The sequence below is a fragment of the Octopus bimaculoides genome, chromosome 10, assembly GCF_046866305.1.
Source record: "Octopus bimaculoides isolate indiv1 chromosome 10, ASM4686630v1, whole genome shotgun sequence".
Lineage (NCBI taxonomy): Eukaryota > Metazoa > Mollusca > Cephalopoda > Octopoda > Octopodidae > Octopus > Octopus bimaculoides.
In genome coordinates this window covers 19,765,665-19,792,637 of record NC_142937.1, presented here as the reverse complement: position 1 = coordinate 19,792,637, position 26,973 = coordinate 19,765,665, and the positions used below count along the sequence as shown (strand labels likewise).

The following is a 26,973-nucleotide window of genomic DNA, read 5'->3' as shown; positions in this document are numbered from 1 at the left end:
CCATAAGAAAGTAACATAACGCGGAGTGAGGTGTGTATTACACTTGTATTGTTTGTCAGTAAACTATTCTACAATGCTTATACAAATAATCCGAAGAATGAAAAGATAATCTCCCTATGCACGCTGTATTCCCCCAAATAAATATCTTATAATAATATGAGTCATGCGAAACGGATATATGAAAAAGTTAATGCTTATACAAATAACAAAAATCTGCTTCTGATGTTGGCGTTATGCAGGTAAAATCTGATGATTCTCGTGTACAACTTGAAAGAATATCACAAATATTTCAACAAACAAATACTTCGGCTTTCTCTCCTCCAAAGATATGTGCACAGAGTGCAAAGATATATGCACTAATGAAATGATGTAGAATCATTTCGTTAGCTGTGAGAACCACACAAAAATAAACATATTCATTTTTTTTTTTATGTTTCATCTATAATAAATTCACAAACGCGTATGTTTATAGCCTGTTGCTATTTATTTTGTTTGTAGTACTTACTTTCACAAATTTCGTCTCTCATCTGGTTCCACTCTAGAAAGTTCATTATTGAAGGATAGATTGAAAACTCTTGATGAACAGGGAATTAGGAACCTTTATACAAATTTTAAATCTTCAAGTTGCAATATTTTGAAAATATGTTAAAGATAGCAAACAAATTCCATCGCCAGTAACAAACATTTATATGGTTATTCTTCCTGTAAATTACTTTTTCCTTATTAGTAGTTGCAGTGCATTAAACTGCATTTAAAGTGGTGTCATTTAAACTAGAGTCACCTATTTAATGCAGGCTGTATTAAATATTTATATTAACATAATTGTATGGTGAGGTGAACGAAAGAATATTACCATAGATTTTACCACACATGATGAAACAGTGATGAAAGAAATAGAAAATAATTCTACAAGGATTTACACTGGTTAGAATAGGAAAAAAAAAATCAGTTACTCAGAAACTGTAGCCTTTTTGATTTCCGATTTTGCTGCGCTGTTTTTCTTATACATATATACATTTTACTTCTGTGGATATCAACAGATAAATATTTCAGTATATGATTTCTAATGATCTTAGATTAACGAGATTTAATTATGCATACAAATATCTTTCAATTGTTCACATACCGATGTAATTACTAATAAGTTTAATTTCTCGTTGTTTTCTGTTTCATTTTCTTCAACTGTGCTATAGTATTCAATACCCCAAGCGTTCTTTGTTGAAAATTAAATACAAGCTTTTACTAACACATAAGCTTCCCGTTATTCTTAACCCCATGATTATCGCAGTCCAGATTTGATTTGTATTATTAGCTTCAATGGTTACTTCATAGGCTAATAGAAATAGCAGCTAAATCTTCCTCAAATCACAGACTACTTTCATAAAAGAGAAGTAGATACTGGAAATATATTTCCGGAAACTAATGCATGATCATTATTGAAATAAATAAGACATAGTTATGCTCGATCACGCCTGACTGGGATTTAATTAAGAACAATATGAAAAAGAATCTAACTCTTTGATAAATGAATATGAAAATAGCATAATAATGTAGTATCCAAAATTACAATATTAATTATATTTGGTTCTATTTCATCTTAATTTTCTTGAAAGACACCTACTGTTTTTGCCTTGTTTTGTAACAGCATCAAAGTTCGGTCATATTCATGCTGTGCACATTCTACCAAGACATCATTTTCGTTGTCATACAGAAATTCCTCGTTTAGTCATGCAGTTACATGTTTCATCCCGTTTATATGAAGCACATTCTCATAAATATGATTTGAATGGACTTCTAAGGTTTATATTTCAATTGTATTGATATCACCTTTATTCTCAACTTGGCTCTGTATCTTAGATGTCCAAAATCAACATGATTGAGCAAAGATCACTTCATGAACCTTAAAGGAACGGAACGATATTAATAGCCAGCAGTAAATGGAAGCATGTAACTAATTGCAATAATGACACGGCTTGAATTATTTCCGATTTGCGAGGTAACCATAAGCAATATTAAGGTTCTCTCAGGTAACCAGATGAAACAAAACCGGCGTTTAATCCATGTAGCCGCACATCTTTTAATCCAATATTTGATATCAATAATTTCCTAACAGTATTGAAAATCACCGAATTAATTTCTTTTCGGAACGTGTGTTAATGTATAATAATAACAACAACAACAACAACAATAATAATAATAATAATAATAATAATAATAATAATAATAATAATAATAATAATAAATATATAAACATTAATAAATTCTAATATATATTTTCTAAAATGCCACATAACAAATATAATCGACATCAACACTTGGTTTGTACTCATTCTATCGAAGCTAAATTAATGGACTAGAAAATTGACGCCGGTGACATTTCATCTCATGGCATAGTCTGACACAGTGAGATAATCCATAGACTTCTGTCTGACACTCTCCTCAGCTTATATTATCTAAACCCGCAATACACTAAGGATGAGGAAATACTACTACTACTACTACTACTACTACTACTAAAATAATAATAATAATAATAGTAATAATAATAATAATAATAATAATAATAATAATAATAATAATAATAATAATAATAATAATAAATAATGATGATGATGATGATGAAGATAATAATGTCGAAGAAATTGGAATTGACGTGAGGGCATAGCAGGCTCAAAAGTCTTCCCTATTGGGAACAGCTAGGATTTTGCGATTGGTACTTGGTCTTCCACGATAAGTTAATATCTAAGTACCAAAGATTATTATTTGCAGTAAGAGACACTGCGAGATCTCTGACAACAGGTCGTTGTCCGCTGTCATAAAATCAACCAGAGTAATACCGAGAGCTCCAATAATAATAATAATAATAATAATAATAATAATAATAATATTATTATTATTATTATGGTTTAAAGGCCGATAAGTTTAAGGGGAAGGGATGTAGTCAATCGCATCGATCCCAGTGATCAAGTAGTACATAATTTATCGAAATGAATCATATAAAAAAGGAAAGTCGACCTCGGATGAATTTGAACACAAAACGTAAAGACGGACGCATTGTTGTTAAACACTTTGTCTGGAGCGCTAACGACTCAGCCAGCTTGCCGTCCTTCTTAACTGATTTTGTCACATCGAATAGTCGAACATTATTTTTGTCGACTAGAATAACCTTAAGTAGTGAATCTGCAGAAAATCTGTGATGCATAAAACCGGACAAGTAGAATTTTAAACTTATTAAGAACTTACAGACACCAGGCTGATGTAATTCTTTCAGCAACAGACAGTCTCTTTTAAAAGCCACTCTTAAATATCAACACCCATTAAATGACATCTTAGAGAATACACGAGGAGAGTCTTAACTTCACAATGTATCAGTATCAATTGGTATAAGTGAATTAGACTATTTCCTCTATCTCTAGAATAGTTAGCTATTGAAAATACGGGCTTGAATATACAATGCAGTGTTACGTAATCGCTAACTTCACATAGAAGAGTATAAGACGAAATTTTTGAATATAGCATTGGCATAGGAAATCCAGAAATACAATTCATGAGATATTTTCTAAAGATTTTCATAACGTATTGAAACAGAAATCATTACTACATGGACAGTGATCAGACGTTGCTTAAAATATTGGAATCATTAAAACATGTTATATTGCCTTCTTATCACATATCAAAATAGGATGTTTTAGAGACATACAGACTTTTTGTAATCAGAATTTTACGAATAATATACCGAAACGGTTATACATTGAGTATACATGAATAGATAATATATCAATTAAGTAAATACTAGAAATATTTTAGAACTCTTTACCCGAAAACGAATATGAATTAACAGTAGTTAGTTAGTGATTCACAAATGAAGACGTCGTTTGTCCAAAATATTTCAGTATGAAATTTTATGCTAGATCTTGTCTGTTACAACAGAATCTAAAACTATTAGCATAATCGTGGGTACGAAATTAGTTTAGGCTCTGCAAAACCAGGTTCAACCCAGGATGTTCAAAGCATTTTCACTGCCCCCTCAAAAAAAAAAAAATTATAAACATAAACATTAGGGGTCTGCTTCCACCCCTGAACCCCCTCTGTCTGAGTTTATGATTATTAATGTTTTTTTCTTTAACATGGTGACTAAATAAAAATTGAACATTCAACATTCGTTTGAATGCCCTTCATCTTTATGAATAATAGTCTGCCTGAAGAATTAAATAACCAAGCTTTTACTATTGACTCATTATTCAGCAAGTAGTAATATATTAAATTCATTTAAAGCAGCGAGCTGGTACAATCGCTAGCACGCCGGACAAAATGTTTTGCATTATTTTGTCCGACTTTAGGTTCAAAGTTCAAATGCCGCTGGGGTCGACTTTGCTTCTCATTGGTTCGGTGTCGATAAAATAAGCACCAGTCGAACACTGGGATCGATGAAATCGACTTAACCTCTTTCTCGAAATTGCTGATCTTATTCCAAAATTTGAAATCAATAAAACTTCTCTCCAAAAAATGTCGAATACATTTTAGAACATTTACTCCAGAATATTTCATTCGTGTAGAGCTGAAGCGTACATCAAATTCCTGTTGAACTATTGCCCAGCAAATTGTGAAATATTTGCTGCATTATTCAAAAGAAGTCAATGACAATTTGCCATGTGTATAAAGTAATTAGTGGAGAGCTTTTGATATGTCTCTTAAGATAAGTTTTTCAGATGCTGAACTTCAAAAATTCCATGTCACAACGATGAACATCTTGAAAGCTGCAGTATCAAACAATATGCAACATTATGGCTGTAAATTCCATTCTGCAGTTTCTTTTATGCTTGTTAACTTTCAGCTGGCTAATAAAACAAAGTTTTCTGAGTTGCAACAAGAAAAGAAGCATATAGCATAATGGGCCACCTATGTTTCATGTGTGGTCTACTATTATATAGAGAAAAATAATATTCAGCTCGAGAGCCTTCAGTATTGTGAACAATATCTTCAGCAAATATATTAAAATATCCATAGAATTGAACACAATGCAATAAATTAACAATACAATTGAGCAGACTGGCAAGTCTACCAGACACTTTGAATCTGTACAGTGAAGAAATAATACGGGTGATAGATAATTATGTATTCCATAAACATTTAAATGTTGCTGAGGACAAAGATTTGGTGAGAAATCTGTCTAAATAAGAATGAGAAGTGAATATATTGAGAAAATGTTGTGAAAGAATTAAAAAACAAAATAGAAAATCTCATTTAAACAAAAATATAATCTTTACGATTAATACATTTGGTCTCAAAGATAGCATCTATTTTTGTTGTGTTATATGTTGCAAATATAGTTACTATATGTCACAAAGCTCGGACTATTTGAAAGAAAATACCAGACTCACTACGATATTGTTATTTTTGTCATGGAAATCTGAGAACATAAAGTGTCGGATGAATAATAAATGTCAAAGACCAGTTAAAGGAAGTTATCAATCACGATTATTATATTTTCTATCCAACTTGCAAAATGGTTAATACTTACAATTCTTTGAATCGGATGCTTAGAAAGTAACTTATTTTACTGATAGAAAAGCAACGTCTTTCCTAGAAACTAGATTATATTTCTAACGGGTATAATATAAGACTTAATAAATATTTTAGTTGTTTTATTGTTTCAACATTCAAAACTTATTTTAAATATGTCATCAGACTATGAAATCCTGAAAATTTATTTCTGCGGATGATGTTAGTGTTGGATTGGAAGTGAATACTGGAAGCGAATAGAATGCAAAAAGTGAACAGAGAACCATTTCACTGAGCCTAGTGTTTGTTAAAGACAACAGCAAAACGAGATTGATAGCTATTACTCCAGAGCTATTACTATATTGAATTAATTAGACATTTCAACTAACTTGATTTAGTTAACATAATATCTTATATTTATACTATCGAATTGCATTGCGTATGCTATTGTACTGCTTTGCGATACATTGACTCTTGAGGAAAATGGTTTATTGTTCATCGGCTGTCATTTTTAGCTTTGACATTTCTCTTTCCAGTTGCTCTGGATGAGTCCTCTCAGCTGAAGAAGTGTATTTCATGGATTCTTCACTGAATATTTTATTGCATACACGTTCTCCTAAATAGACTTTTGATCTGATGTCACACAACTCCTAAAACGAACAATGTGAAAGCCGGCATCGTCTAGATAATTATTTCGTTAGGTTTAGAACCTAGAGAATCCAGTTCCTTATTTAGTGAAACCATTCGCGTTTTGGATATGTTTGCAATACCCACCTCATCTTCAATTTATATTGAAAAAGCAGCTACAAATATGAGCATGTTTAGCTGATATTCCCCTTTAAGACCGGGTCTACTTGGGAAAGAACATCCATATTAAACATAGCCCTTTATTACAAGAACTTAAAACTGTAACAATAAAATACCAAATATGCTCCTGTGTTTTTTCCTAGTATCAAGAAACTAATCGAAACAATGAGAGACTTGTCAGAATTAGGAGATATCCTATATAAAGTATGATGGTATTGCTCTTACACAAATTGCCAAAATTACTGAAGATCACCTTAACACTTCCTCTCTGAATCCTGATCAAACATCTTCACAACAACTAAGGACGTTAGAAACATGAGCCTCTGCAATCCTTTAACCAATTCGTTCAGATCACATTAAAGTAGCAACGTAAATATGAGGTTTCATCTAAATGTCTTCTATTATATCATGAATCGTAAAAATATTTCGAGAGGTGTAGCTGTGTGGTAGGAAGATTGCTTCCCGACCACATGGTTCCTAGTTCATTCCCATTGGGTAGTAACTTGGGCAGGTGTTTTCAAATGTAGCCTCGGTCCGACCAACATCCCGTGAGTAGATTTAGTGGACGGAAACTGAAACCCGATGTAGCTTGTCTATTTTTAATTTTTTTTTTTATTTCTTATTATTGTTACTTAATATGCTTTGCTATAATATGTTTCCTATTTGGTTTCTATACATGATCGAAGAAATGCATTCTATACACGATTGAAGAAATGCATGTCTACAGTTACCAACCCAGAAGAAAACTTTAAGAAAATAATCAAATTTCCAGTTGATTAGATGCCTTTGTCTTTGATACTACACTCGGACGCAAGTGTTATTGCATCAACGTCTAGTTCCTACGGAGTAATGTACCTCTGTTGGTTAGTTGCTACCAGGAAATGTACCACTAATGGTTAGTTTTAAACTTAGATAACATTATTCACTGACGACTACTAACATATCGCTCTCGTATTTAGTTACAAGAGATAACAGCTTGACAACTATAATGATGATATATTACAATCACTCCCATTAATGAGTCACAATCTATTTTCGCTTTATCAATAACGATTAAGTGATCAAACAACTGATCAATTATTATTATTATTATTATTATTATTATTATTATTATTATTATTATTATTATTATTATTATTATGTTACCTTCTACAAGAAGTTAGTGATGAGTTTGTTTATTTTTCTTTTCGTTGTTGCATCACGCAGTCTACTAAACACAAGAGACATTTAACATACTGATACATAATTGATATTTCCTTAAGTAATGAATCTGAAGGCATTACATCACGGTAAGAGAATTTGAGATAAATGCAATATTTTCATAATCTGAATATGTAGAGACTATTTTGTTGAAATTCAAAATTTGATTTAAAACTAAATGATGTTAGCAACAAGTTTGAATATGAAAAATCCTGCATATGGTTACATACACAAACGCGTTTGATAGAAATAGTGTAGCAATAACATCAGTACATCGCACTCTGCTCTTTACACATTATGAAATTAGAATTAATAGTTAATATAAGAATTTTAATTAAAGGTTATTTGCCAACATAACTTGGCAGTCCTGGTTCAGGTAGGTAAAATGTTGCTGTAATTTCGCCCCAGGAGATATCGTCTCCAGCTGGCTATACGACACAATCTTTGTCCTTATATTTTCGAACAAGGGAATCTAGAACACCCACTCAGCTCAAAACAATATCTGTGTATCGCGATTTCCGGATTATTTCCCTTCATCAGTCCAGAATAATTGTTCAGCTAGAGGTGGCGCTGCCAAACTACCGTTCGAAATATATACTTTTCAAAGTGACAACTAGTCATTGATCTATAAATTAGAAAATTACTGATGAAGGGAAATAACGTGGAAATCGCGATACACAGATATTGTTTTGAGCTGAGTGGGGGTGCTAGATTCCCTTGTTCGAATATATAAGGACACAGATCGTCTCGTATAGCCAGCTGGAGACGATGTCTCCTAGGACTAAATTACAGCAACAGTCATCTTAAACCAAGACTGCCATGTTTTGTTGGCAAATAATCCTTACTCCAGAGTACTGTAGCTGAATATTTCTCGTTATGAGATATACAAATAGTAATTTTCTAAGAATTGTAAGGTTCAAAACTTCAATGAGCTTTGTTTTTAGGATGTGGCTCGAAATAACATAATACACAGATAATACACCGATAATACACAGATTTACTTTGTCATTTAATACTATATTTTACTTACATATTAAGTCACCGTGTTTCTTTCGTTTATAGAGATGAAATGTTTGTGAATGTTTTTTCATAATATTATCAAAGTGGCGAACTGGCAGAATTGTTAGCACGCCGGGCGAAAATGCTTAGCATCATTTCGTCCATCTTCACATTCTGAGCCCAAACTCCACTAGCTTGACTCTGCTTTTCATCTTCCGCGGTCGATGAAGTAAGTACCATTTGAGCACTGGAGTTGAAGTAATCGACTTACTCCCACACACTAAGTTGCTGGCCTTGCACTAAAATTTGAAACCATTACTAAGGTAGCGAACTGCTTAGCGCCCTTTCGTCCGTGTTTATGTTCTAAGTTCAAGTTCTACCGAACTCGAATTTCCTTTCGCGGTTGATAAAACACATACCAGTTGAGTACAAGTGTCGATGGTATCAACTTACACCCGTCCCGAAATTTATGACGTAGTGCTAAAATTTGAAATCAAAATATTTTTCTAGTGTGTTTCGATCCAGTTTTATCCTCAAACATCAGCACATGCATTGCATCTGTATATTTTCCTCTTAGCAAACTAGATTCGAATTAAAAACAATTAAATCAAATTTTGAAAAATGTTTGCTTAATGTATGTGGCTGATAGAGTTCGAAACGAAGATGGTAATATAAACATTCCAGAAACTAAAATCCATATGAATGGATTTACAGGATGGAAATACAATGCGGAACATATTGTACGTAATTTTTTTCAGGCAGATGAAATAAATATTAAGTAAATTATATGTGGTGTGTGTGGTTACTTGACGAAAAAAGAGAAAAAAATTACCAACACGAAATATAACAATATATATATATTTCTTCGCGGCATTTCACATCAGGAATCTTGCGAAACAAATACGTAAATATAAAAATGTATATAATTATGGTGATGATTAGATATATAAATAAAACCTTATATCTTGACATTTTGGGGTTACATATTTATGTAGCAATGATTACAACAAACTAGAAACTAAGCGTTATAGTTATACTTGCTACTAACATAATATATAAATGTACATCTATGTTTGTGCTTTGGGAAAATAAAAATATTTTTCTATCAAACAGAACGTGGATATCGAATATATGAACAATTATAGGTTTAATGATAAAATTGCATGTTCAACTTAACCTTCACGTAAGCAAAGCAAAGTATGTATGTATGTATGTATGTATGTATGTATGTATATATATATATATATATATATATATATATATATATATATATAAAGATTCACTTTTCGTAATGAGATAAGAAACCAAGGCTGTGTAGATTTTAGAATATTTATAAATAGGTCTTACTGCTCTTTCCAGGATATTTATTATATCCCTTCATCGGAGACGGCGTGAGAAGATGGTTTAACAATAGTTAATTTAGATAAGATACGAAATAGAAAGTGAGTTGGAGCAACGAAAATATACAGGCAAATAAATATATTCACTGCTTGTATTTCTTTGACATATATTTAATGCTTTTATTTCTTTGACATATATGCTTGCAGTCCAGATGTTTAGAACGTATTACAAAAGCGACGGCAGGTAACTTATCGGCTTTGTTTAAAAAAATTTGCCGTTAGTGAAGATCCCATCAACCTATGTGCATCACAGTTATAGGCAGTAAAGGGCATATTAATATGCAATTACTTTTAATTATCATTATTATTATTATTATCATTATTATTATTATTATTATTATTGTTGTTGTTGTTGTTGTTGCTGTTGTTGTTGTTGTTATTATTATTAAGGCCGCAAGCTGGCAGACAAACAGGCATGCTGGGCGAAATGCTTAATGGTATTTTGCCTGTCGCCATGTTCTGATTTCAAATTCCACCGAGGTCGACTTTGCCTTTCATCCGTTCAGGGATTGTTAAATTAAGTACCAGTTGCGTACTGGTGTCGATCTAATCGACTGGGCCCCACTCCCCAAAATTTCAGGCCTTATGCATATAAGAGAAATTATTATTATTATTATTATTATTATTATTATTATTATTATTATTATTATTATTATTATTATTATTGAGGCGGTAAGCTGACAAAATCGTTAGTACGCTGGGCAAAATGCTTCGCAGCATTTCGTCTGACTTTACGTCCTGAGTTCAAATTCCACCGAAGTTGACTTTGCCTTTCATCCTATCGGAGTCAATAAATTAAGTATTAGTTGCGTACTGGGGTCAATCTAACCAACTGCCCTCCCCTTCCCCAAAAAGTTCAGGCCTTCTGGCTATAGTAGAAAAGATTATTATTATTATTGTTGTTGTTGCTGCTGCTGCAGTTTTTGTCTTTTGCTATCTAAAAAGTAACAAACTTCCCTTGGTGTAAGATATATCTGCATTATTTGACATTTTAAAAGGATCACTCTTTGACAGGTGAACTGACTTCATGTCAAAGCGATACAAGCATTTTATTTTCAATGCATTGATGACTTGTTCAAAATATTATTTTTCCTGCACAGCTATTCTAGATCTCTAACTTCTGTATCGTGTTGTATGACATGTATTACTTTAGATTATATATATGAGACACTTAAGTGGGTTAATCTGTCAGATGGAATGTTACCTATTTGCAATATGCAATCTTAACATCTGCTTTTATTTTCCAGTTCTACGGAGGTGTCGGAAGAAGAATCTATAAAATATATTTATGATTGCTATAACATCTTGGATTCTGTCTTATATAGAGTGTGTACTGTTGAATCAATCTCTCTGTAAATATCCCTGTACTACTTATAAGATGCTGTGACACTCCAGAATAAAAATATTGAAAAGCTTTGAATTCCAATGAAAATGCATACACAATTTCTGGACAGATACAGACATGCATTAATACATACCAACATATATGCATACACACACACACACACATACACGCACACGCAAACACACACACACACACACACGCACTCGCACGCATATGAAGGCCTGTGTGCTAAAATGTTTTAGTCTTGCACCGACGCACATTTATACATACCCGCGCACGAACACACACACACGTATGTATATTTGTATAATTACATATGTCTATATGTATGTATGTATGTGCGTTTATGTGTATATGTATAGCTATTGATTTGTCTTTATATATATATATATATATATATATATATATATATATATATATGCACACACACACATATATATATATATATATATATGTGCATAATAGTATGTCTGTATGCATGAGTGTTTGAAAGCATGATTTTGTATGTATACATGCATATATATACGTGCATGTTTCATCTATGAATGTATATATGTATGTATGTATGTATTTATGTATTTATGTATGTATGTACGTATGTATTTATGTGTATATGAATGTATATATAAACGAGAACAAGACATCATTGGCTTCAAAAATCCAAAGTGGAGTCATAGTAAATTATACTGTTATCTCAAGAGGCATTCTGAAGTTGGAAAGATAAAAGTTTTTTATTAAGAAAAATCCATTTTCGTGTTAGTAAAAGTTTTCTAAAAGTAGCTATCATCTAATCGATCGGACACCAAATCTTCAATACTACGTAATCACATCTTCTAAATAGTTTGAAATGTGTGATAAGAAAGCTTGCTTTCTATTTCTCATTGTGTCATATAATGTAGTGGGCAATTCGGAGTGTGAGAATAAACGGGGCAGATGTTTATTGCAATAGATAGAAATATACACCTAGATTTATCACAAATTATGATAGAATCATAATTTCATACAAAATTCTAATTTTCTATCTAGTTTGGAAGAAAAATATCATTGCATATAGGACGATCATTATGCCAATAATATACATACGCACTGGCTCTCATTCACTTTTATTATTGTTGATCAACTATTCAACCATTTAATAAATTATCTAATTGTTTGATTAATACTTTGGTTCTCTCCACTTTATGTGTACTTCAGGGGATTATCGACTATTGAGTAAAAGTTAGCTAACAACAAAATTCCAAATCAGCTAGAGTTTAGCACTTGCAGTATTCTTATTAAAGTACACAGCGGGCTATTAAAACACATGCATTTATCGCATGGAAACATAAAAACAAAAGAAGTGCTGGCGTTCCTAGCTACATAGTTCCGAGTTTAGTCATATGACGTGACACCTTGGGCAAGTGTCTTCTACTATAGCGTCTTGTCAACAAAAGTCTTGTTGGTGGATTTGGCAAACAGAAACTGAAATAAGCTCATTGTACATATATATACACACACGTATGTGTGTATATGTGTGTGTGTGCGTATGTGTGAGTGTGTGTCTTTGTGTCTATGTTTGTCCCCACCTTTACTTGGCAACCGGTATAGTTTTTTTTACGTCTCCGTAACTTAGCGTTTCTGCAAAAAAACATTCCGATAGAATAAGTAAAAGGCTTTAAGAATATAAGTATTGGGGGCGATTCATTCGACTCAAATATTCTTCAAGGCTATACCTCAACATGGCCACAGTCTAATTGCTGAAACAAGTAAAAGGTAACATCATTTAAAAGCTTGAATTAAAACGAAGTATCTTCTCGAATTTCTACGCTGTTACTAGGATGGATAGATGTATGGCCTATAATTTCGGATTCTTGAAATTTACTCTCTTTTCCAATTCATGTACTCACTAGTTGCCTCCATGCGATCGGTCTATGCTCTCCGGAAGCCATGATAACTTCAATGAATCCAGATCTTTCTTTGTTAAATATGATCTTCTTCAAATACATTTCGATGGCAATTCTGAATTGTTTCTCTTAGTGCACTCTCGTTCTATTTATGCAAGTTATCAGAACCATATATGTTTTTCACTCTGTTTGTATATGACTAAATGTTCTGGCTCTTAAGATAATATACCAGAGTTAGTCTGCTGATGACGCCTATTGCGACAGAAACACGTATCAAAAGCTGCTTTCTTGCGTTTAGGCAGTCACACTGCATGAAAATTCAGGCTTCTCGATTATGGAATTATCTCTTCTCATTTCGAGAAGAATGTTACGGAATGCCAACAAGTGATTGGTGCAGCCTCAGTGGATCGGCAATTATATTTAAAACAACAAGCCTTTATCTTGTACGTTACTACACACACACGCGCACACAGAGATGAGCAAAAACAGGCATGCAGTTGCTTAATATGACTCATAGAATCATAGAATTCTTATCCCAAAACAGAAATAGAGAAATGAACTTTCCACTCATATCAAGCAACCGTATACCTAATTTTGTCTAGCCCTATATGAATTATGCATATGTGTATGTGTGTGTATGTGTAGATGCACACACACACTCTTACATACAGGTATGCATAAGTACATACATACGCATACAGACGCTGATACATAATCATTTCTATGCTTGTGTGTGTTTTGTGCATCCATAACATCAGTGGAAAAGGAGCAGTGAAAGTGGTTGTGTGTTTGCATCTATGCAGAGCGAAAACGAAATTACATTCTAGATTGAGCAAAGGATTTTCCTGAAAATTTATTAATAATTCCATAAACGAGGAAGTCTAAATATTTAATGAATATTAAATGGTTGCAAAAATAGAAATAGGACACAATAACATAGGGCGATGACAATAGGGACGATAACATATTTAAATCCCAAACTGTTTCGAGCTCGGATGCTTGGTAAAGGTGGGAGATCCTTTATATTTTGAGTATAACGTAACTCACTTCCTTATTGGTGAAGTTTTACTGAATTTCATTATTGATGCAGACAGCCACTAGTTTTCTGGAGTTAAATAATGATTTCATTGAGTACAAATAAGTCAAGGAACATATAAAACAGATATCAAGGAATTGAATTTCGCCAGAAAAAAAATTGATTAAAAACTAAGTGGATAATACAAGAGAGATTTCTTGAATTTATTTCTCCGTCATTGCAAGATGCCTTTGGTTATTATGACAATTTTTGTTTTGTTTTTGTAATGACTCATATTAGCGAAGCATTTTACCATTCACAGAGGATTCGGTATTGAAAGTAAAATGGAAAAACAAAAATCACTTTGTAAGCAACGAAGAAAACATACGAGAAAATTGGTTAAGTTAATCAAGTGTGTAAAAATCCAATCGGAAAATTTGTAATTTTTCTTTCATGTGGTATATACTTTTTTTTCTTTTTTAGTGAATTAACATTCTTTTGTGATGAATCACCTGGGGCTAAGCTTATTTCTTTGCATCAGACTTTAATCAAATTTTGAATTTGATGAGAGGGAAAAAAAATGAAACCACTTGTCTGGTATGTAATTTTTATTTTTAATTCAAGAGGTAATATATTTAAGAGTAACTTAATAATAATATTAACAGTTATAATAATAATGGTTTCAATTTTGGCGCTCCGCCAAGGAAAATAGTCAATTACCTCTACCTCAGTAATTGAATGTTACTACATTTAACGACCCAGAAAACTTCAGCAGCAAAGTTACCTTCTGTAATATTTGAAATCAGAACGGAAGCAGTTAGAGGCAATGCCACCGTGAATGTTTCCCGACGTGCTAACGATTCTGTGTAGTACTACTAATAATAATGATTTTAAATTTTGGCACAGGCCAACAATTTCAGGGGTGGCAGTAAGCTTATTACATCGACCCAAGTGTTCAAATAGTACTTTATTTTATCGTTTACCAAGGACGAACAGCAAAGTCGACATCATTGGTGTTTGAACTCTGAACTTAAAGGGACAGAAGTAGCACAAATAAATAAATTAAGAAATAAATAAATTAAGAACACTGGGGTCGATGTCATCGACTTATCCCCGCCCCTAAAATGGCTCCCGTTGCGGCAAAATTTGAAACTATTATTATTATAGTTCTATATTTAAGAGATGAGGAATTATGTACATTATTTACATTATTTAAATTTGACGGATATTTGTCCTCATCTTGTTTGTTAACACAACGTTGTCTTAGGGAAATTTCGAACCTGGCTTCTCATTCCTAAGGTATTTTTCGCTGTTATTATTATTATTATTATTATTATTATTATCATTATTCAGGTCACTGCTTGGAATCGAACTCGTAATCACTACGCCATTTTATGGCTTATAAATCTTATTTTCCTAAACTTCCTTAATACCGGTTCCCATATGCTACTCATATCTGCACTAGGTCTGCTTAGGAGGTTGTTGTGTCCTACCATATGTGCTGCTTCTTTTAGTTTTCTTATTTTCCAGTGGTGTTCTAAGTCTATTATTTTAACTTTATCCCACAGGGGGAAGTGGTTTCTATTTTTTATCCATACATGATCATCCTGCACCTGGGAAGGCAACGTTAGTTGATGGAGGAAGTGAGCCAATGTACAGCACATACATTTGTTCACTACAAACAAAACATTTGCGAAGCTCGTTCAACAAAAATGCTAAATCCTCATAGGTCGACTTCGATGGTCCGCCGTTATGAAAGCAGTGAGTTGGCAGAATGGTTAGCGTGCCGGAAAAAATGATTTGTGTATTTTATCGGTCTTTACTTTCTGACTTTCTGAGTCCAATTACCGCCAAGTTCACTGATAGTGAACAGCTAACACTGTAATACATCTCCAGCGTTAAAAGGTGTGCAAAAGCAATAATAATAATAATAATAATAATAATGATGATGATGATGATGATGATGATGATGATGATGATGATGATGATGATGATGATGATGATGATGATAATGATGATGATGATAATATTGATAATAATAATAAAAGCAGCAAAATCAGACATCGTTAAACAGAACTGAGTCGTAAAATCTCAACGAATTATTCCGAGCTAACTGTTATATGTAAAACATTTATCACGTTTAGCACTTTTAGAAGTGTGTCGCTTATTCCTTTCAAAATTAGAACAACCAGAGGGATAAATAGACATGTCTATATTGGTATTGACGGATTTCCTCTGCAGTTTTAAGAAAGCAGATATATTCGTGTGCGTAAACAAGGTGCAGGTCATACACAAAAAGAAGTGTTCATCATTCATCGGTTGTATGATTATTAGACACATATTCCAGAGAAAGAAAAAGAATAACGCTTCATTTATTTTTCACCATGAGCAGAGATTACAAGTATGTGTGTCTGTTTATGTGTGTGTGCGCGTGCGTGTGTGTTTGTGTGTGTGCGTACCTATAAATGCATGCATACACTGACAAATACATATATATAGACATATATAGGAGTATATATGTACTTACGTATATACATATATGAATTTAAATAATAAGGCTGAAAAATTGAATATTAATTTGATTAATATAAATTTAAAATTAGTGGCCTAGCATATTGAAAAATCTAAAGATTCAGAAAAATTATATGTATATAATACACACACACACACACACACACACACACACACACACACACACACACACACACACATATATATATATATATATATATTACATTTCCCCTTACATTTTCACGTGTAGTTTCTATTTTGTTTTTGTAACATATTTCTATTTTACGTTTGTACGCACACACAGACATACGCACGCACATACTCACACACATATACTTTCAGGATGGTTGTGTAGATATTTTTGCACCGCTTCCAGCACTTCGTCTATAGAAGATTTCCTCTGCAGATTTCCGATAGAGATTATAGCCAACACTCATTTGTTACGAGCTTTCGTATCCGAAAAGTCTAACGTAAACAACAATGCGATCGAAGATGGAAAAATGTCGAGGAAGTATATGCATATTTTAGGAATTATTGTACTTTCATCAGCACCACATCCAATCAATTAACGATCCACAAAGACATTGCTTGTTATAACATTATTGGATACACCAATTTCACATATTAAACATGTTCCGGCAGCTTGTATGCACATATTAATGACCTGTAAGGACACTGCATTTCGTTATGCAACTCCAATATACTACAAGGTATATTAAACGCTTCATAAGCGAATACTGTGTTCGACTGTGTTAGCAGTGCTATTGAATCACATGTTAAGGCTATCTCTAGAGATCTTCTGTACAAATTATAGCCAGCTTTGATCTTTTAAGACGTTTCGTATCCGAAGACGTCTAATGGAAACAACAACGTCATTGAAGATGTAATTACTATGTACGCAGCTGCCAGGAATGTGTTTCATATGTAAAATTGGTCCATCCAATAATGTTACACCGCTATGTTTAGTGTTTGGTTAAGCAATGTCTCTGTGGATGTTTAATAATTTGGATGTGATACTGAGAAGAAGGAAGAACTCATGAAATACACGCATTAACTATTTTTCCATTTTCGATTGTATTGTTGTACAATGACGATGTACAATTATTATGATTGGGAGGACATACTTCACATCACTCACCAACTGAGACATACTTCACATCACTCATTCAACGAGACACATACCAAGAGATGGCACATGGCTTCATTATTTATTAAAGTCACTTCCTGCAGTCTCCCAGCTTCTCTCCGCGGGAGATTAGCATAGAGCAAGAGAACTGAACAAAATAAGCTATTTAGAAGGTGGTCGAGAAGTATAGAGTAATTCAGGTAAAGGGGTCAAAGGCTTTGAGCCAGAGGTACCTACTGATGATAACGAAGGGTTTTCGACATTGCGTCGGATTCAGAAGAGCTTGCTATACATTTGAGTGGCTCCAAAGTTTTCTGCGTATGGCAAAGGTTCTCCGAAATATATTTCACCAAAACTATGATATGTGCTTGACATCACCCCCTAGAGAACATCTTTTCCTTAAAAGATGCCGCCAGTTACACGTGACAAAAGATTCGTCAGCCGTGACTTCTGCGATGCATACTATAACACCTGTGAGAAATAGCCCATAAAATTCGCTCATGTGTGGCGATATATATAATACAAATATATTTATATATATATATGTCTATGCTGTATTTATGTGTGTGTGTTTCTGTGTGTACAAATATATGTGTGTGTGTGCGTGTGTATTGCAATTGAGTATGACCACAATAAGTGTGTGTATGTGTGTGTATGCAATCGTGTATGACCACATTAAATATATATATATATTTGTATAAATATATATGTATAAATATATATATATATTTGTATAAATATATATATATATATATTTGTATAAATATATATGTATAAATATATATATATATTTGTATATATATATATATATATATATATATATATATATATATATATATATATATATATATATATATATATATATATATATATGTGTGAACTTTACCGTAAATAAATTGTATCAGTATATAAAGTAAGTGTTTATAAATAATTTATGGGATGAGTTAAGTTTAAGAGTAAATTCAATTTCAGATTCGATAGATAGAAAGAAAAATGAGAAAGTAGAATATTATTTTACTTTTTATAAGAATATAAATAAATAAATAAACATTAACAAGAAATGAATAAAAACAAAAATGAAAATTTAAAGAGGCCAGAGCGAATTTAAATTTTACGTCATTGAAGAAAATTACTGAAATAAAAAAGAGAAAATTATAGCCATTAAGTCTTATTTCTGCAATAAGGATAATATTATTTATCAAACTTAAATGTAGAAAATCTACTTCTAACGGAAATCCAGATTACCAACTAACCTAGATACCTTTCCGCATATGGCTGTTTGTATCAAGATAGTGCTTGTACACACATACATACAGATATAATACGTATGTGTATGTATATTCATACACATATTTATATATAGACATATATACAAAGACATAAAAACGCTCACCCACCCTAATACATGCACACAGAAATACAAACACATATATATGTATGTGTATATATATATGTATATGTATATATGTATGTGTGTGCATATATATATATATATATATATATATATATATATATATACCACTGCTTGCATATATATGTATATATATGTATATATATATATATATATATATATATATATATATATATATATATATATATACACCCACAGATAACTAATCGTGTAGACACTCATGCTCTTATATAAATAAATAAATATATATATATATATATATATATATATATATATATATATATATATGTGTGTGTGTGTGTGTGTGTGTGTGTGTATACAGAGAGAGAGAGAGAGAGAGAGAGAGAGAGAGATAGATAGTTACACATATGCATATATATATATACACATATATATGTTTGTGTGTGTGTGTGTGAGTGTGTGTGTGCGTGTGCGTGTACGTGTCCGTATGTGTGTAAGATTTTTGATAGCAAAATCTCTTATATACATGCAGCTATCAGAAATGATAAGTTTCCGCATGGAAAGAGATAAGTTTCTTCATAAGCCGTCAGGTTTTATTTGATGTATAAAATCAAGTTGGTTGAATAGGAATTAATGTGGATTATCAAAAATGGCAAAACAGAAATGGAAAAGTAGACGAACCACAACGAATCACAGACACACGATGAAAGAATTCTCATACATACGTAAATATTTCTATATGTGTGTGTTTTCATGTATACACATAAACGCACTATGTATGTGCCCAGATTCATATATATGTAGGTAAGTATCTATCTAAATATCTATCTATCTTCATACACACGTACACACAAACATATATATATATATATATGTATATATATATATATATATATATATATATATATATATATATATATATATATATATATATATATATATATATATATATATATATATATATATATATACATACATACATGTGTGTGCGTGTGTTATTTCTTTATTATGTATATATGTCTCTCTCTCTCTGTCTTTCTCTCTCTCTCTCTCTCTCTCTCTCTCTCTCTCTATATATATATATATATATATATATATATATATATATATATATATATATATATATATATAAATTTTTATCTAGCAATGCGCAACTGATGTCTACAATAATAGTCAATAATACAAATGAATTGTACCGAGGCGTAGCTTACAGTCTGTCCAGTACACTGCTTACATTTTTGGAAAAGAAAATCGCTTACTCATGTGGTTTTGAAAGATATTTGAATGACCACTCCTATTGTTTATCTAAATTATGGCGATTTGCACTTAGGCAGTTGAGTTTGTTATTCAATGTTATCAACTAGAAGATGCACCACCAGTTTTGGTGTGATACATAAAAAAAAACATATACATGTATACACATAAACATACACAGACACACGCACATATAGTTTCGAACTGCGGATTCCTGTTCCTACTTCAAAACAAAGATTCGCACTAGTCTTGAGAAGAATGTCTGAAATTCAGAAAATAATATTTCGCAAATAATTACTACTAGAACTTCCCGTCGACGCCTCGGCCGTCTTTCGTACAATGATTAGAGAAAGATACTGAAAGGACTTTCGAATAATTTCAAATATTGTAAGATAACACTTTATACATCGTTTTATTCCTGAAACTGCTTTTAGAGTGAATGAAAATATTAACGGTAAGAATGCAGGTAGATGCATATTTCAAGACACAGCTAATATTCTAAATCACGTTAATGCACACCTGAATTCGCAGAGAAAAGGTATAGAAATATGAAATATAGAAATTTAGATCGACACTTGGAATTTAAAGAAACCTAAAATTAAAAACTGACAATAATGACTATGTTGCAGATAATGATTATGTCAGAGAGGGTGATGAAGATGAAGATGCTACCACCAGATTATCAGATTCATGAGGATGAAAAAACGAGATTTGATGAAGCTTTTTATGATATTTAACATGACAGTGATGACAATGATGATTAATAAAAGAATAACTCTGCTGATCATGATTACAATGATGATGACGAGGGAAACAATGACGATGACAACGACGACGATGATGGCGATGATGATGATGATGATGATGATGATGATGATGGTGGGGGGGGGCTGATGATAGGGGATGATGATGGTAGGGGTTGATGGTGGTGGTGGTAGTGGTGGTGGTGGTGGTGACGATGATAACCGTGATGGCATTGTTGATAACGGTGATGATGATAATGAGGAGAAAGAGGAGGAGAAGTGGAGGCCAGAGTGGAGGATGATGAAGATGTCAATGCTGACAACCATGATACTTTATATTTTTTGAAAGCATAAATATAGCGGAAATATATTTAAAAATGAAAGCATATTTTGCATAGACATCCCACAAATGAATCGAAGGAGTTAATTTTCTAAGGATTTCGACTTCATGCAAAGTTTTACAAAACCAAAGAATGAAGAAACATTTCCACTTATAAATGACATCGAGTTGCATGTGGCATCATGCAAGGAACTACTCTCAGTAAAAACATAAATGCCTTTCACTAAGTGTCTGAATGTTACTCTAGTGAAAAAAAACATTTCAGGATGATGCCAATACCAAGAAAATAAAGGAAACAACCGTAGATTCATGCAGATCACTGCATTCAAGATGGTGGTCGGAAAATAAAGGATGAAAGAGGAAAAAGCAAAAGAAAACAGCCTTATTCTGAAGATGTTGCCACGTTTTACACGCTTCAAAAATTTTCTTAAAGAAAACTAATCTTTCACATTTTCTGCTGGATTGCTCCGAGCCGACATGTATTACGACATTTTTTTTTCGAATTCTCGGCGGTTTGAGTTCCTTATCACCTATAATGACATGTCTAAATGTGATTGGAAGAACTGTTTCTTTCGAGAAAAAGCTGCTTTTCAATGTTGTTACATTGAAATACCTTGTCTGTATGTAATCAACACAAGATGATACCTGTACTTATACCACCCAGCAACAAAACCCTAAAAAATCCTATGCTAATACGTATTTGAAAATATATTTGTTTTGTGTAAATAAAACGGAAGAAAAATAAATGTATTAGAGTACATATAACTCTGGAATTTATTTTGTTTATACTTTTTGAAACAGAAGATAAACGTACCTTTAACGTAAACTAAAATGTTTGAACATGATAACGTAACAACGAAGCTAAATCTTGTATGTCGACGTAGAATACAATCAAGAAAAGCATTCACTTAATACAAGGAAAGAAAACACAGCAAAAAATAATACCGAATAGGAAAGTCAATGCTTAACGTAAATATATTTATTCTAAACATTTATGTATTGGCAACATACGCAAATTAGAAAAAAAACCTGTTATATATGTGTGTGAAGAAAAAGATGCCGATTGATGATATAGGCAGAGAAAAGAAACCATAATAATAATAATAATAATAATAATAATAATAATGCCAGTAGTTATAGGTTTATTGGGAACTATTCCTAAAGATCTGAACAGATGGATATAGGAAATTGTCATAAAACCCAGTTTAGTACAGCTGCAGAAAACAGTGTTATTAGGGACAGCCAGGATATTTAAGAGGGTTCTTGGCATCTAAGATTACTTGTTCTAACCCAATTCCTATTGGCGTCTAGGCGTCTAAGGCTACTTGTCGTAGCCCGATGTTAGGATTCTTTCCTTTTCCAAGAGTCTAAGTTCAGTGTATATTAGAATAATAATAATAATAATAATAATAATAATAATGATAAACACAAAAAAGGTGTGTTGATTATAAAAGCTACTAAACCGGATATTATTATAAAAGAGCAGACAAAAAAGTCGTGTTTATTAATTGACATGCGTATTCCTTGCGATCATAATAGAGCGGCGAAAGAATTTGAAAAAATCAGTAAATATAAAGACTTGCTAATAGAAATTGAAACAAATGTAGCATCTGAAGGCGACTACCGTACCAGTGATTGTAGGATTTCTAGGAATGATAAAAAAGGGTACTTAAACCTATTTGAAAATTATACCAGGCTTACCATCCCTACAGAAAGTACAAAAAATCTTGTTAACTAGAACGACACATGTCCTGAGAAGAGCATTATCGCTGTGAAAACAACATCCATTCATGAATTTATTTATTTATCAATTTTTAATTTTTTTTTACATACATAATTTACCTGTGAATTTGGGCGTGTAAACTGGTAATGCATACAATGAGCTTCTCTGCCCTAGGTGTACGGAAAACAGTCGGCGAGAAATGGAAGAAAATTTGAAGAAAGAAGAAGAAATAATAATAATAATAATAATAATAATAATAATAATAATAATAAAAACAATAATAATGATAATAATAATAATGATAATAATAAAAGTACAAGAATAGTAGGAACAAAATTTGAAACAAGGAAAACAGGGATGATGGCGATGAACAGAAAGCTGTTAAAGCACCAAAGAATAAGGGAATGGTGCGGAGACAAGAATTTTATATGAGACGATGAGGAGGTGGAGGAGGAGAAGAAGAGGAAAGACATGATGAAGATGGTGATGATAATAGAGAATGGAAAGAAGACGAAGACACGGAAGTGCAAGAATGGACATGGTGGGAATAATACGAAATAAGTAGAAACGGGCCAAGGGTAGATTAAAGAGACAAACTAGGAATTTCTTGAAATAGGAAAGGTAGTAGTAGTAGTAGTAGTAGTAGTAGTAGTAGTAGTAGTAGTAGTAGTAGTAGTAGTAGTAGTGACTGAATTGGGAGGAGAAGGAGGAGGAATAATGATAGGACGAAAGAAAGGGAAGTAAGCCAGAAAGGATAAACATGAAGACGACTGAGATGGAAGAGATTAATGAACTTAGAGAACCTACTGTTTTCAACATCCTTCAGATTAGTTTAGAAGAAGGCGTTTGGCGTGTTAAGCAAAGGAAGATAGTACATACATAAATACATACATACATACATACATACATACTTATATACATACATATATACATACATATATATATTAATATGTAACAACATTTGTAGTTTTATATACAGAAAAGGTTTTGTCGTATATTGTTACGGATGTATTGCTCATTTCGCTCGCTCATATATATATATATATATATATATATATATATATATGTATGTGTGTGTGTGTGTGTGTGTGTGTGTGTGTGTGTGTGTGTGTGTGTGTGTATCTAAGAGACCAAAGTGCATGTACGCCGCTATATGTATATCAAAAGGAATGCAAAAAATGGGACAAGAACGCAAAACATCCAGGCAGTCAGATGATACAACAAAGGGACAAGAAAAATAAGGATGGGTCATTCGGACTTTTCTTTCCTCAGTCGAATTCCAGATTATCTTTGCAATATATATATATATATATATATATATATATATATATATGTTTGTGTGTGTGTGTGCAGTATATATGTATATCATTACGGTACTCCGTCGGTTACGACGACGAGGGCTCCAGTTGAGGCGATGAACGGAACAGCCTGCTCATGAAATTAACGTGGTGTAAGTGGCTGAGCACTCCACAGACACGAGATTAAGCGTGACACAGATTGTGACAGACCTGGCCCTTTGAAATACAGGTACAACAGAAACAGAAAGAAAGAGTGAAAGAAAGTTCTGGTGAGAGAGTACATATATCGTGGAACAAGGATGGATATTTGAATATAATCGTATAATGCAGATGTGAAATAACTTAGGAATCTCTGTGCTCCTCCTTCGGTTTCCCCTTCCAAAAAAGGGGTATCCACCTCTTGCATCCTCAGGAGTCTCTGAAAGTGCAACTATATCGGTGTTATAACAGTTCAGCGCACGAACAACGGGCGCAGTGCGCTTTTAAGGCCTACAGTCACTCTTGTTATCCAACAGAGGGTGCACATTCCAACATGAAATATTCAAGTTCCATCCAGATTTTATAAGTATACTCTTTGTTTTTCGGGCGCAGGATGGTCATCCATCAGTCGCGCTAAACTGACCAGATAGAGAAAGACAAGCAATGTTTGGTTCACCTTTTTCCAGAACTTCCCCGACCTTCGGGTGAGCAGTGTTTTCTACAAATGGAGCTGCCCAGACACTCATGTTTCAACCGAATCCGATTGGTGTCTTGGGAGACACGGAGACGACCTTATGTCTAACATGGGCTGCCTATGTGCAGGTCATAGATTACATGCTTCCAACCCGTCAGGTTTGCATGCTTCGCCACCTCCTCATTGGCGCAGGATCCCTATATATATATATATATATATATATATATATATATATATATATATATATATATATATATATATATATGTATAAACAAAAAATTAAAGGGAAGCAATGCACATGCGCATATAAAGGAATAGTCAGCAAAATCTGTGCAAAGTTTTAGGTCCAATTAGGCTTGCACGACACCTCATAGACGCTCTCCACTATATTGACATTATCTAGAGACAAGCCGAGGCAAGATGTCTGGAGCCAATATGAGTTGTAGGTTCAAGGACCTGGAAGCACCATAATCTCAAGTATAAGTAAAAGATCCTCAAAATGTGCAATGCTATACACCTGCATATCTGGTCTTATATCAGAACAGTCTTTTCCTACAGACATACTTCAACAAGAGCTAAAGGATGTCTCACGCCCAGTTGTCTTCTATACGCCGGACACCATCCCGGAAATTTTGCGTGCCTGTGCTATTGCAAGATAGTTGTTGAACCTGCACTAGGTTCAACCGGCATTTTAGGAGGCCTTGATTTCAGGCCTGCTGGGTTTCTAGCCTGGTAAGGGTGTCGGTTTAGACGCCAACAACATAACTATGCAACAGGTTATTCTGGGTTCCATGTTACCAGTAGCACTCATGTGAGCCTCACAAGTGACCTGACATACACACACACACACACACACACACACACACACACACACACACACACACACACACACACACACACACGACAGTGGTTTAGCTGACCGAAACATCGAAGTCACTGCCAAAACATTCTCGCTTTAGAATGATAAACTGTTACTCTGCAAAAGTATAGAGTGACCCATCAGATTAATGTAAAGTTGCTTTTATTATAACTGAACATAAAAATAAACACACACACACACACACACACACACAGAGAGAAACACACACACACACACACACACACACACAGACACATACCCAGAGCGAGAAAGAGACGGATAGAGAAAGCGGTCAGTAGATCTAGTTGATTAAATACCGACCTTTAAATAGATATGATCAGTAAATCAGATCATCAAAATGAATGTAATAATAGAAAAGGAAAAAGAGAAAACATCACGAAAGTCTTCACGGCTTTGCAGACACGCATATGCCTATACACATAAAACCTCACATATTCGCAACCTATATGTATATATACATATACATAAACACATATAACGTGTATAACATAAACACATATCACGTATACATAAACACACATACGCTATATGTTTTTAATACATAAACACAGACACATATACGTGTGTGTTTGACTATCTCTGAATCTCAAAGAATTCTCATATTTTCAAATCATTCTGGCGTTTGTTTTACCAAATTAGTTTCTAACATTATTTCACGCTTCAAGAGAATATGAAGCTCCCATTCGATTTCAAAATATCTTCCACTGTGATAACTTTCGCCAGAGATTTGTTAACAAGGTAAAGAAATTATTGGTTTGTGTTTGGGTTGGACGGAACTTCCTTAAAGTCTGTGGTGTATTATGCCACCATAAAATTCACATATTATACGCATTGCAATTTAAATCAATAACTATATTATCAACAAGGCAAAATGAAATTTTCCAAGTAAGATCCAATATCGT

At 33.0% G+C, this 26,973-nt stretch overlaps 1 protein-coding gene across 1 annotated transcript in view; it reads right to left on the bottom strand.

The window, feature by feature from the left end:
• The window catches only part of LOC106876210 (uncharacterized), a 493,844-nt gene that overhangs the window by 238,775 nt on the left and 228,096 nt on the right, over positions 1 to 26,973 (bottom strand). Inside the window, exon 3 of the mRNA XM_089359095.1 lies at positions 23,340 to 23,390. Coding sequence (XP_089215221.1) covers positions 23,340 to 23,390 — 51 coding nt within the window. The remainder of the gene's footprint in view (positions 1 to 23,339; positions 23,391 to 26,973) is intronic.